This window comes from Elephas maximus, chromosome 4, assembly GCF_024166365.1.
Source record: "Elephas maximus indicus isolate mEleMax1 chromosome 4, mEleMax1 primary haplotype, whole genome shotgun sequence".
Classification (NCBI taxonomy): domain Eukaryota; kingdom Metazoa; phylum Chordata; class Mammalia; order Proboscidea; family Elephantidae; genus Elephas; species Elephas maximus.
The window spans coordinates 95,406,255-95,420,679 of record NC_064822.1 but is presented as its reverse complement, the minus strand read 5'-3'; the positions used below and the strand labels follow the sequence as shown (position 1 = coordinate 95,420,679).

Sequence of the window (14,425 nt, the reverse complement as noted above, 5' to 3'; positions counted from 1 at the left end):
TTACTATATGGCTTATTATTAAATATGCCTCTCTGAAACTGTTGGTTGAGAATATTCTATTAAATCTCACTTTAAATGAGAAATAAATAATGATGAGAGCTAAATAATGGCCTATTAAGGTCCTTGTTTGTATTATGATTCTACATTGTGGGTTCTTCACAGTCAGTCAAAAGTAATATACAAACAATTACTGAATTTGTTTCTGTCACTTTTTACCTAGTGAAAGGCTTATGGAGATGGCCAGAATGGTTCCCTTTCAAGTGTCCCTCAATGTAGCATCACATTTGCTTTATCTGTATTTTTCTTCTCTAAATTTCTCTAGATTCTCAACATTTGGCTACTAAATCATTTACAGTAGGTAAATAATAGAAACATATTGAATATTGAACATAGATCACATACATTTTAGCGCTTACTTATCTCAACATCCGTGTATTTTACAAAAGGATGCTGAAGTCTAGAAGCGTTACTGCCAGAATCACATTGCTAGGCAGTTTCAGAGTGCAGAGCCAGGCCAAGAGACTGGGTTTCCTGGCATAACACACTCCAGTTGCAAATAGCCAATTCCAGGTCATGCACCAAAAATGTGCCTGTTCGCAAAGGATCTCCAAAGAACTACCTGAACTTACGTTGAGTATCCACTGTGTTTATTTTGGAATTATCAGTATTATTTAATTAATTTATAAACTCATAAAGATATAAAATTAATATGATATCAAAGTATCAGTGAATTTTGAAAGAGAAATTTATAGTGTATATTTTAATAATAATAATATATTTTAGGTCATATGGGTAGCTCAAACAGTTAAGTGCTCACCTACTAACTGAAACATTGGCAGTTCAAATTCATCCCGAGGTACCTTGGAAGAAAATTCTGGTGATCTACTTCAAAAAAGTCACAGCCATTGAAAATCCTGTGAAGGGCAATTCTATTCTAACACACATGGAGTCACCATGAGTTGGAATCAACAAGATGGCAAACAGTGGTAGTAGTAAATAATGTACTTTACTGAGTATTCATTATATCTTAGTCACTGCTAAGAAGGTGATATTATTATCCCTAGTTTACAAATGAGGACAAACAGACCTGGATAGATTAAATAAAATGACCAAGGCCACTCGGCTAGTAAATGTCATAGCTAGGATTTGAACCCAAGAAATATGCCTTGAACCTAACTTTTTAAAAACTATGCTAAAATAAATTATTTAAAAGTATCATTATCAGGATCAAATTCATGAACGGCATTAATTGCTTTCTGGTGGAGAACTTTCTTGTTGGAGAGAATGTAATTACCTGGACATAGGTGTGTATTTTAGGAGGAAATGGCCAGAAAATTTAATACACTTATCACACACTTTGTCTGATCTATTAACCCAGATATGTGAAGATAAATGCGTCACCCATTTATAAATTTTTACTTATCATATCCACAGTATTTCCTGATGAACATAAAGGCATTTGTTAATCTGTCCTGAATTTTACTAATGTTTCTAGGAAAAGAAAACAAAAACTATGTATGAATGAAATGCAGACGTGATTTCCACTCAGTTGTCATTCATATATAAAGTAATTGGAAGGAAAAATGAGCAGAAGTACAATTATTTGTCCATTTTGTCATTTCTCTTTTTAAAATGTAATAATATGTAATGAAGAGTTTGGATATTTGAGGAAAGAGAGCAGGAAAAAATATTTTCCAAATGGTTCTTCTCACATATTTAAACTAACAATATTTTCTGAGAATCAAATGAGACTCATTTTCTGAGAAGTCAAATGGGATAGATTTGAAATTAGTACCTCACAAGATGAAACAGAATGTATAGTAGGTGTGACGATAAACCAGGTATTGTTTGAGTTGGTGCCACTATTTATACAGTAGCCCTAATATGCTCTCTCCCTAGTGAACACTGACTAGCTTTCTGAACAACTATAGTTAGAACTGGACCCAAAACACTACTGAGCCTTTTGGGATTCCACTCCACACAGCACGCACGTGTGATATAAACCTTGATGCTTCAGAACTGCTGTAAGCAGGAAACAAATCTTGGTGCCATTCTTTTTTGCACTGGTATTTCCCCAGTAAGTAAACTGAAGGCAAAGTACCACAAACAATATCCTTTGGTCCACTGCTTATTTTTACTAAAATAGCAAATTTTAATGAAAGGCTTGAGAATAGTAAGGAAACAAAATACTTTTCAGAACAAATTACCCTTTCCTTTTAAATAAAATAATCTTAACAGGGACATTGTTGAAAGAGAAAAAACATCACTATATTAGGGCAAATAGCTTCTGTTTACTAAAATATAAGTCAGTTAAAGTCCTTTTATTATTTCAGGCCCATTTTTGCTCTGAAAATTAGTTGAAAGAATGGGTCTTTTATAATGTTATAAAAATACAAGTCAATAGCTTGTTGGTATTTAAACTATAATAAGATGAAGTCAAGTATTAGACATATCTCATTTTTTTTTTACCATTTAGTCAGAGTATGGTATATATTTAATCTCCTTGACAAAAGTAAACTTAGATCCCAATTAAAAATGAGAATGAGGCTAAAAGGAGGTACAGGAATCTATGTATTTCCTCTACATGATTATCAACATAGTTTTTTTAAGACAAGAATTTTCTCCTTTTCCTGGCACCAGTCATACTAGTAATGTGGCTTCCTTTCTAGTTTGTATTCTTTCTTTCCAAAATTATATTTCTATCTGGTCTTGGTGTATAATTTCAGTTATTGACTTTGTAGGAAGATGCCCACACTGATGATTCATCCTCAGGTCTCCATGGGGATGTTTACAGATACATGAAGACCCTCAAATTAATTTTAAATGTCTTATTAAAATGAAAAGCAATTTGGATCTTTCCTCTAAACTCCTAGTTACTTCTATGCCAATAATTGAGACTACAAACTATAAAAGATGAAAATAAATAACAACTTGAGCCGTCCTTTAACATCCTTTAAAATGACTAATAAATTACTTTAAAAATAAAACAACATATAGTGGTTTAAGAATCAAATCCATATTCCACAAAGCTTTCCTGAGAGTCCTTCGAACCACTTGTGGGGCTGCTAAAGTGACTAAATGAGAAGTCCATATAATAGGCCATGCCTAAATAGAAACCTGTCTCGTGTGTCTTTGACCAAAGTGGGAAAGTGAAAGCATTTTCAAACAATGAAAGTTAAGAAGATTCAGAAAGAAACGTACACACTTCAATTTTAATACCCCACTTTTGCCCAAGTCCTTCCAATAAAAACCTCAACCTTCCCGCAAAAGAAAAGATCCAAGAAGGATGATGGGAGAAGTTATGATAATCAAATTTGCACGCATGCTGTTAACGGCTTAGTTGTCTTCCCTTAAATCTTGCTACAGGCAGGATGATTTCCTCCACCTGCAGTCCATTTTCACTTTCTAATCCCAGGAATTGTGCCAAAAACCCTACAGAGCCATGGGCATTCTTTAGTTGTTTACTGCTGCTTTTCACCCTTTTGTGCCAAAGAATATGTATGGCACTAGGATACAAAAGATTGATGGAGCAATTCCCCTTTTAACTTACTTCCTAATTAAGCCAATTCATTAGCAAATTTGACAAAAACATTGTCCATTACCTGCATGGGTAAATCACACAGTCCATTCACTGGCAACACTCCTCTATTATAACGCCCCAGTTCTTCATAATATTTTCAGATAATAAGCTAATTTCCAAGATATTTCATTTCAAAGAAAGACAGGACATAAGAACATATAATAACACAAAACTTCCACTTGATGCATTGGGTTAGTTCACTAGGCACTGTTCAAATATTAGTGAAACTGAATAATTATACTTTTAGTCATCTTCCTGCTCAAAGTATGTTTAGAAGTTTCGAAAGAGGAGAAGTCCTCTAAGAACTAGGTTGGGGAGCAAAAATCTCCAAAAGCTATAGGAATGAGTTAATTAGTAACATCTAGGATAATATGTTAAAAAAAGAAAATGGCTTTCACACAAATGGTGAGTGTCAACGATCACCAGGTTGGAGGCAGGCTTGCACAGACGGGGAGAAAGGGATCCACCATGTTTTTCTCTCCATCTTTTCTGTCTTTACCTGCAAGAGGAAAGATCAAGGCTGAAGGGACAGTGTGGATGCCCAGTTAGGGGCAGGAAGCCATGTAATTTGGGGATTTGCCATGTTTCCTTGTTGGGTAAGTTGAAATAATGAACAAAGAAAAATATCTTCTGCAAGACACTGGAGTTGGGGATCCAAAAGAGAGAAAGCTGAAGAGATGAGTTTTGGCCCCATCAAATCTCTCTCCCTCTTAAACACTGATTGACTTTTTGAAGAACAAGAGTAATAAACGGACCACCCCAACACATACACAAAACAAAGTAACTACAACAAAAAACTTTTAGACTCACTGCAATTTCACTCTACATAGTGTAAATCTGTCTACTGAAATATATACTACTTATGCAAGTATTTTTATAGTAGTTATGCTTCTAACTAAGGAAAAAAAATACTGAGAATGAATTTAAACAATGGTTCTAAAAAGTTTATCAGGTGTTGGGTATGGGCATCACAGGACCATTCCTTCAGTAGTATTTAATTTATTATTATGTCCATGGTAGTGGGTTTTTGATGTACACATTATTAATGAGCAAAGGGGAGAGAAATAAAGGAAAATATTTACAAAAATTGCCATTGGTAATGTATGAACTGTAGCTATTATTATTCTCTGTCATAAGCATAAAACCTAAAGCTTAGACTGATTAACTCTCTAAGACCACGGGTTCTTAAGTAGATAAGGTGAATTTCTAACTCGTGTTTGCCTAAAACCAAATTGATACCCTTCCCGTCACTTCATGCAGGTAGTTTAACAATTGTATGTATATAGCAATATAATAACTGCATTATTATAGAAAACCATGTAATTAATAGGATGATCATCCACCTCTTTCCCTTACCCATAGCTAAGGTGAGTTTCATTATTCTACTTATGACACTTTATAGCCACGATCATCTCTCTGGAGATAGTTATTTAAATAGGAGAAACAGTTTCTAAGAAAACTTGCTTCTGCTCAGAGCTCATGGTATATTCAGTTTTTACAGTAATGATAACAAAGGTCACAAAACTGATTTCTCACTTTAAGCATATGAGATTTCTAAGTCGTTTTGATGAGAACCAATATTGTTAATTTTAGATATATTCCTTTTTTCCTTTCAAGTGAAGCTTTGGTAATTTTTGCTACATTACCAGAGTTTGCTTATCCAAAATCTAGAGCTTTAAGTCTGGAGGGATTGGGGGGAGGGGGGGTAGGAGGATGTCTGTCAATGGTCACATGGGGAGCCTTCCTAAGCTCCTTGCACAAGGAATTAGTCACAGTAGTTATCAGCCTATGTAGGGTGATATCAAAGAGTGTTTCTCCAAATTGTTCAAACCCTGGACATCAGAGAGCTCTGACATATTCCTACCAGTAACAGTCCCTTGCTCCTGGAGAAATTCTCAGGAATGTATGGAAGGGGCCAAGCTCTGGTTGTTGAGAGCCACTAAGACTATAGGGAGCTGAGGCTTAAAATGTGTTCTTCAGTGTGACAGATCCTAGACCAACCAGCACTCACAGGAGGGGTCACTGCACTTTGATGTGTCACAAGTAATCTGCTACTAATAATACTGAGAATTCGGAATTTTGTGCTTTTTTTTTTTTTTTTTTAAGGAAAAAAAAAAAAAAGACTGGATTTAAGGCTATCCCTGTAATATGCTCACTCTCACTCACTCTCACTTGCATCTCAATGCCTTCTGAAAGAAACAGGGTGGCATTCCAGGAGATGCACCCTGGGAAATGCACACGAACTATAGCCTCCTTTCTCATCTCTTCCAGTGCCTATAGTGACAGCTAGCATTTGGCAATAAGAAATTACAATTATGGTTTGTTCTTTAAAGAGTTTTGGATTTTTGTCAAAATCTACACTCACTTATAAGAGAATATTGTGCAATTAAACACTATTATGGAAAAGTGTTATAGCAGAATAGAGATTGAGCGCTACTCCTGGTGTTCTAATTTAATAATATGTCCCAAGTTAAATTTGGATGATACATGGGATGTCTGGTCTCACAAACACTGAACCTTACAGTCACCTTCAAGGAGGAATGAGGGGTATAAACTGTGAAACTTTGTAAGATACTAAGAGAGTCTAGAGTCTGTTCTGAGAGCTCTTTTAGCATTTCTTCCTCTCTCTTCGAGTAAGGAGCCCTGGTGCTGCAGTTGTTCAAGCGTTTGGATGCTAACTGAAAGGTCAGCAGTTCAAACCCACCAGCCGCTCTGAAGCAGAAAGATGTGTGGCAGTCTGCTTCCGTAAAAGCATGTCTTATTTGATCCCAGTAATGATGCTGCGAGTTACATGGTAGTAATGCAAAAGGGCTAAAACCTCTTCCCTGTAACTTCCTAAATGGACCCCAGGTTTAGAGGGTAAAAGCTTTATAATACGATAGCTGAGGAACATTTAGCAAGTCAGAATCTTTTTTTTCTTTTTTAAACTTCCTTTTTCTATGAAATAGGATTAACAGTTCTTGCCGTACCACCCCAGAGTTTTTATTAGGATGTCATGGTAAAACGTAGGTGAAAGACCTATATATTAGAATCTAAGAATTTGATATTTAAGTGTTTTGAAGGATTTGTTTTTAACTATATGACTTACAAACTTTTTTAAAAAATCAAGAAAACACAAATTAATATTTAAATGAACCAAATTTAGGCCAAAGAGCACATTAAAAGATCACACTTGAAAGCCATCTACAGTAATTTATCATTTGTTTTTGATATTGTAATTATAACTGTATAAAGGTGACTATCTGAAAAAAATACTTTAAATTACTAGTTTCACCTTGTTATTAGGCCAATCATAACTACATCATGAGCAAAAGCAAAACTGCAATATCTCTATCAGCAACTTTCTGCAGAATAAACATTTCTTACCAAAAAGAAAAAAGGCTTGCATTTGAATTTCTCCACATTGATCATTTTATCTCCACGAATACATATATGCATTAATGTTTTGTTGTATCATATAGCCTCTCTGGAGGTCAATTTCTTCATGTATACAATGGGGATATAATAGTACCTACCTCTTAAAATAAACCAACCAACCCATTGGCGTAGAGTCGATTCTAACTCATAGCTACCCTATAGGTCAGAGTGGAACTGCCCCATAGGGTTTCCAAGGAGCGCCTGGTAGATTTGAACTGTTGACTTTTGGCTAGCAGCCGTAGCATTTAACCACTGTGCCACCAGGGTTTCCACCTCTTAAAATAGCAACTGTGAAATAAAATAAGCTATTAATAAATGTTATATGTCTTTATATACTAGAATATATAATATAATATATATTTATTTGATAATAATACATACTACATGCTTATGTACTTCTGAGTCAATTGCGATGCATAGTGACTTAATGTGGCAGAATAGATCTGTCCCATAGAGTTTTCTTGGCCATAGTCTTTATGGGTACAGATCGCCAGACTTTTGTCTGCAGAGTCACCGGGTAGATTTGAACCACTAACCTTTTAGTTAGCAGCCGAGCACCTAACCATCATGCCACCAGGGGTCCTTGTATTTTACATTAAATTATATAAGTATATATCTTTATGTTTTATTTTATATTCAGAATACATATATATATATTCTGAACCAAACCAAACTCTAACCCACTGCTGTCAAGTCGATTTCGACTCACAGCAACACTATGGGATAGATTAGAACTGCCCCATAGGGTTTCCAAGGAGTGGCTGGTGAATTCGAACTGCCGACCTTTTTGGTTAGCAGTCAAGGTCTAAACCAGTGCACCACTAGGGCTCCATATATATACATATATTTACGGCATAAAGACTAGAGTTGCAAACTATAATATTTTGCCAACATAAATTAAAATTATTATTAAAATGTTAAGTAACTACTTTTTATTCATACTCATAAGGACTCTAGATATCACTGATTATCTGTATTGCTCTGCTATTGCTCTTAATTTGACATAATTTGTGTACTTGTAAATCTAATTTTGTATAATTATCTGGTAAATACACAGTGATGTATAAAACCTACAAAGAACACTGAATGGGTGGTCTAAAAGCATGGTATGCCTATTCAATTCTTCAATATTTTCCTGATTTCTCTCCAGGAATCAAAGAGAAGCAGCAAGTTTACTGAGTTTTTTTTTTTTTTTTTTTGAGGTAGTCATAGACAAGGGCAACTCTGTATGCAAAGATGAAATTCCCACAATTTTCCAAAAGATAGCCAGTTTGTCTATAAGCCAAAGAGAGCCAGGAGCAATTAATTTTAGAAAAGGAGAAGAAATTCTCCAAGGCACTTCTCTTACTGTACTCTAGTGAAAAAAACAAATCCATTTGTATTTACATCACTACATGACTAACAATGTCTTCTAACCATTGCACCTTTACAAGCTTTAATTTTTTTCTGAATTTTATTTATTTTGTTGTTGTTGAGAATACATACAGCTAAACATACACCAATTCAACAGTTTCTACATGTACAGTTTAGTGAAACCGATTACATCCTCTGAGTTGTACAACCGTTCTCACTCTCTTTTTCTGAGTTGTTCTTCCCTCATTAACATAAACTCTCTGCCCCCCATCTTATGAGTTGCAGTTGTCAGTTTGATTCCGTATAGTTAGTTCTTAAAAGAGCATAAAGCTCAAGGCAGATATTTTTTACTAGTTAAGCTAAATTATTTGGTTTTAAGAAGACTTCAGAGGACGTTTTTGGTTTAATGTTTAGCGATAACCTCAGGGCAATAGTTTCAGGGGCTCATCTACACTTCATGGCCCCAGAAAATCAGGAGCCCATGAGAATTTGAAATACTGTTATGCATTTTCCTCCTTCCATGAAATCTTTGATCAAAATGATCAGTAATGGTAGCCAGGCACCATTCAGTTCTTCTGGTCTCATGACAAAGGAGGCAGTTGTTCATGGAGGCAATTAGCCACACATTCCATATCCTCCTCCTATTCCTGACTCTCCTTCCTCTGTTGCTCCAGAAGAACAGAGACCAATTGTTGTGCCTTGGATGGCCTCTTGCAAGCTGTTAAGACCTCAGTCACAAAAGGACAAATATGTGTGACCTCGCTTTGTAAAAAGTGAAGAGAAGGCAAATACACAGAGACCAAAATTTATTAATGGTTACCAGGGGAGGGAAGAAAGGGGAAAAGGAGTGTTGAAGGTGATGGAAAAATCACATTGATTGAGGGTAGAGTTGCACAGATGATTATTGTGATTGCTGTCAATAAATTATACATCTGTTAAAACGTGAATTGGCAAAAGTTGTATGCTATATTTATAACAACGATTAAAAAGGAGAAAAAAAACAGGAGTAGCTGCTGAGGCTCCTTATGTACAAACACCTCAGGGGTTTTGTTTCCATGGTTTGGACGTTTAGGGTTATGGTTTCATGGGACATCCCAGTTAATTGTCCTAATATCGTGTTTAATGCTTCAGTTCTATCTCCTAGTTTGTTGCATAGTGCCTGGGATCTTCAGCTTTAAGTTTTTGAATTTGTAAAATAATGTGTTAAACTAGATAAAATATTATGACTTATCCTGAATGTTGCTGATATTTTTAAACATTTTCTTAAATTTTTCCATTCATAGAAAAATATAATTTCAAATCATTGATATATTTTAAATATTCTAGCTGTAGCTGGAGAGGCTATTATTTTTATTATTTTTTTTTTAAAAATAGTGCTACTAATAAGTTCTAAAGACAAAACAAGCAAACTATTTACTAAATTCTGTATTTATTAAATCAGATATGCATTTCAACTCAATATTTTAGATTTAGCATGTAACAGTTATGGAGAACCGTACCCTACTAGCTTTCATTTGATTAGAGTTTGTTGATTCTCAGTGGAAAGGGGGTACTTAATTTCTGGGCTGACTTTGCTATTAATAGACATATTGCTGTGGTTTAGTGCAGAGTGGGGTCAGGACACATCAGATGGTGCCCAGTTAGTCACTGTTCCAGCCAGTGTGGGTAGCAAGGGCCATTTTCCTGTCTCCATCCTGCAAAGGCTGATGAGATGGAATCTTGAGCTCTGTCTCTGTGGCAAGACTTCCTTGGCCAAAGCAAGCGGAAAGCAGAGGCAATCATCCAAATATCTGAGGTAGATGTGTGTTTTTCTGCCCCAAATACTTGAAAAGCTACCGCAGCTATGCACTTTGACTTGACTACGATGATTTGGGCACATCATTCTGTCTATAAAAGTCTCCCTCTTTTCTGGATCTTTTCACATACATGTGTGCATACATATATGTGCTAGCATGTGTGTGTGTGTGTGTGTGTGTAGTGTATGGTGTGTACCTGTTTTCCTGACTTGGTAACATATTTTTATGTGAAACCTTCTTGTCTGTTCATCCTAATTTCATGGTAATTAAATTGACGAATTTAAAAGTCCTCTCCAATTAATATAGGCATATTATGCCTTAATAATAATTTTGAATATAAATCCACATTTACTCATTTCATAATTTAAATATAGGAATTCTTAAACACATGTGAAAATTTATTTCAGATACCATGGAAATCTAAATTCTGATTTAGCACTGAGAGGCCCACATTTTTTTATGGCTGCAGACTCTTGTCTTTTGCCTTCACAATTATCCACAATCCTTGAATTAGCCACATAAACAAAATCCTAAATAATCCAAGAATTAGTAATTTAACATTTTTCTAATGAATGTCATTGCCTTTAGCTTTTCCCATAATGTTCTGAAATTATATGATGTTTGTAAGCATATGTCAGACAAAGGGAAGAGAAAGAAAAAAGAACAGAAACTGAAATCAATAATTTTGTTACATGACAGCAAAAATTCTAGAAAAGATTTGCTAATCTTTGTAGTATAGTGAGTTTTAGAAATTAGCTATAGATTTTATCAAAATTAGACTGGGGACCCAAGATGATTGTTTGCCACCAGATAGTTAAGTAATAACTGGGTAAGTCCCTTACTTTTGGAGTCCATGTTTGTAAGATAAAGGGATGGGGATAGTTTAAGTAACCTCTAGGATTGACTCTAGGTCTAAAATTATGCATTTGAATTTCAACTTAAATGTCCAGATTTCATATAGTTATAAGGAACATATGGTTGTGATTTCACATGTGAAGAAGTAGAAAGGAAAAAGATGGAATTGACACTATTTGCCAATAATAGGACCATTAGAACACTTTTCTCTGACACAGAACTTGTTCGCCTCTTCCATATTTTTAAGAAAGAGTCTTAATTTATTTGGAACAGCACTTCCAAGTAAATGTATTAAAAACAATTTTTCCTGGACAGTGAAGAGGGGTATGCTCTGGATATGACTCTGCTAATGTAGAAAGGCTGGGAGTAATAAATACTAAGAACATTTTCTGTAGAAAAGACCATTAGCCAATCATTATGATAGTTTAAAATACAGAAATACTATTTAGATGAAAAGATACATTGACAGCTTCCATCACATTATTTATTTGGCCAAGTTACCTTAACTTTTCCAACAAATGGTTTAAAAGTGGTTTAGTCATTAACCCAAATGACTTCCTTAAGGAAGAATCTGGCAACCACGTCATTAGGTCAAGTAATAAAAACTTCAAGGGATAACATCAAATAAAGATGAATTTAACACACATATCTCCATTCTGCAACTATGTATTTAGACCATAGAAATAAAGTGGAAATCTGCATTCATGAATATAAGCTACTGGTGAAAGATGTAAACAATATAGGCTTGTTCTGAGAGAGAAGATGATTTACACAGCTTTTGTGTTATTGCTTTAACTTCAGTTACTCTTTCAAATGTCAAGTAGCATATTACCAGCATTGAGAATCAGACCCAAGGAAAAGTTTCAGATAGGGAAAGTCTATTTTTCTTTTTTTAAGGCTCATCCTTGAGTTAAGAAATATTTTTTAATACCTGTATATAAGATGTAAAATATATATAATATATTTGAAAAATATAAAATATATCTGAAAAATATAATCTTAACTGCATTTTCTATTGTAGCATTTTTAACGGCAATCATTTTGCTCAGCTAGGTGTCAGGAAGGTCTTCCTGACAGCTGGTAGTGTTTCCAAAGATATTTATAATACTGCATAAATACTAGGGAAAGTGGTAAAACACATACAAGTTAAAGCCTAATTTCTGGTTTTTGTGGTCGAATTTTATGGTCCATTTTTGAATGTTTTCCAAAAGTGCACTCACGAAAGAGAATTTAGATTTGCCAAGCTGCGTATATGTTCCCACAAGTGCTGCAGAACAAATTCTGTAAAGCCTTTCTCTCTAAATGGAACCCTTTCAGATGAAGAGCTTTAAGACCTTCAGAAATGTCTTTTGCTAAAGAACATTCATAGAGAGTTGTTCACCACCATCAAATACCCACTTGAAAGTTGGAGTATACTTTTATGGAACCTGTAAAGATTTTATTACAACAAAAAGTTTCTTTTTAAATGAAATTTGTATTAATCCTCTTAACGTGGATTTTTAAATAAGAAGACTAAAGTATTTGAAATACTTTAGTTCTTAAAAACTAAGAACATGCTTAAATCATAGGGTCTTTAAATATTATGTACATTTATAGTGATTAACATTCTAAATCTCTTTGGGTGTATTATGTTACTACTGTTTAAAAGATTCATTTTGAATCACATCTTTGACTAATTTATAAAAAAAAATTATATATATATATATATTCTGCTTTAAGTGAAAGTTTACAGCTCAAGTCAGTTTCTCATACAAGAACTTATACACACATTGTTATATGACCCTAGTTGCCCTCCCTATGATGTGACAGCATACTTCTCCCTTCCACCCCGACCTCCTGTGTCCGTTCAACCAGCTCCTGTGCCGTTCCGCCTTTTCATCTCGCCTCTGGACAGGAGCTGCCCATTTAGTCTCATGTACCTACTCGAGCTAAGAAGCACACTCTTCTCGAGTATCATTTTATGTATTATAGTCTAATCTTTGTCTGAAGAGTTGGCTTCAGGAACAATTTTAGTCTGGGTTAACAGACAGTCCGGGGGCCATGCCTTCCAGGGTTCCTCCAGTCTCAGCCAGACCACTAAGTCTGGTCTTTTTACTAGAATTTGAGTTCTGCAACCCACTTTTCTCTTGTTCCGTCAGGGACCCCCTGTTCTATTCCCTGTCAGGGCCGTCACTGGCAGTAGCTGGGGGCACCATCTAGTTCTTCTGGTCTCAAGCTGATGGAGTCTCTGGTTTATGTGGTCCTTTCTGTCTCTTGGGCCCATATTTTCCTTGTGTCTTTGTTGTTCTTCATTCTCCTTTGGTCCAGGTGGTTTGGGACCAGTTGATGCATTTTAAATGACTCCTCACTAGCTTTTAAGACCTCAGACGCCACTCGCCAAAGTGGGATGCAGAACATTTTCTTAATAAACTTCGTTATGTCAAGTCACCTAGACATCCCCTGAAACCATGGTCCCCAGACTCCCGCCCCTGCTGCTCTGTCCCTTGAAGTGTTTGCTTGCATTCAGGGAACTTCTTAGCTTTTGGTTTAGTCCAGTTGTGCTGATTTCCCCTGTATTGTGTGTTGTCCTTCCTTTCACCTAAGATAATTCTTGTCTACTATCTAGTTTTTTTTTTTTTTTACTATCTAGTTAGTGAATACCCCTCTCCCTCCCTCCCCACCCTCATAACCATCAAAGAATGTGTCTTCTGTGTTTAAACCTTTTCTTGAATTCTTATAATAGTGGAATCATACAATGTTTGTCCTTTTGCGACTGGCTGATTTCACTCAGCATAATGCCTTCGAGATTCATCCAAGTTATGAGATGTTTTGTGTATTCTCATTGTTCATTATCACTGCGTAGTATTGCATTGTATGAATATACCATTTCTTTATCGATTTGTCTGTTGATGGGAACCTAGGTTGTTTCCATTTTTTTTGCTATTGTGAATGGTGCTGCCATGAAACATGGGTGTGCATGTATCTATTCATGTGACAGCTCTTATTCCTCTAGGATATATTCCAAGGGGTAGGGTTGCTAGATCATGTATTTCTAGTTCTAGCTTTTTAAGGAAGCATCAAATCAATTTCTGAAGTGGCTGTACCATTTTACATTCCCACCAGCAGTGTATAAGTGTTCTAGTCTTTCCACAACCTTTCTAACATTTATTATTTTGTGTTTTTTTGGTTAATGCTAGCCTTGTTGAGGTAAGAAATTACCTCATTCTAAGTTTTGATTTGTATTTCTTTAATGGCTAATGCTCGTGAACATTTTCTCATGTATCTGTTAGCCGCTTGAGTGTCTTCTTTGGTGAAGTGTCTGTTCATATTCTTTGTGCATTTTTAATCGGGTTATTTGTCTTTTTGTTTTTGAGGATTTGCAGTATCTTATAGATTTTAGAGTTTAGACCCTGATTGGATCTGTTGTAGCCAAAAATTTTTCCCA

The 14,425-nt window shown here is 35.3% G+C and overlaps 1 protein-coding gene across 3 annotated transcripts in view; it reads right to left on the bottom strand.

The window, feature by feature from the left end:
* CNTN1 (contactin 1) overlaps positions 1-14,425 on the bottom strand; it is a 385,906-nt gene that overhangs the window by 80,751 nt on the left and 290,730 nt on the right. Inside the window, exon 17 of one of the 3 annotated variants that reach the window (XM_049882836.1) lies at positions 3,919-4,079. The exons of the other annotated variants lie outside the window; for them this stretch is intronic. Within the exon in view, the coding sequence (XP_049738793.1) occupies positions 4,000-4,079 (80 nt within the window). The 3' untranslated portion in view covers positions 3,919-3,999. Of the gene's footprint in view, positions 1-3,918; positions 4,080-14,425 lie in introns of those variants that run through there. 3 annotated transcript variants of the gene reach the window in all.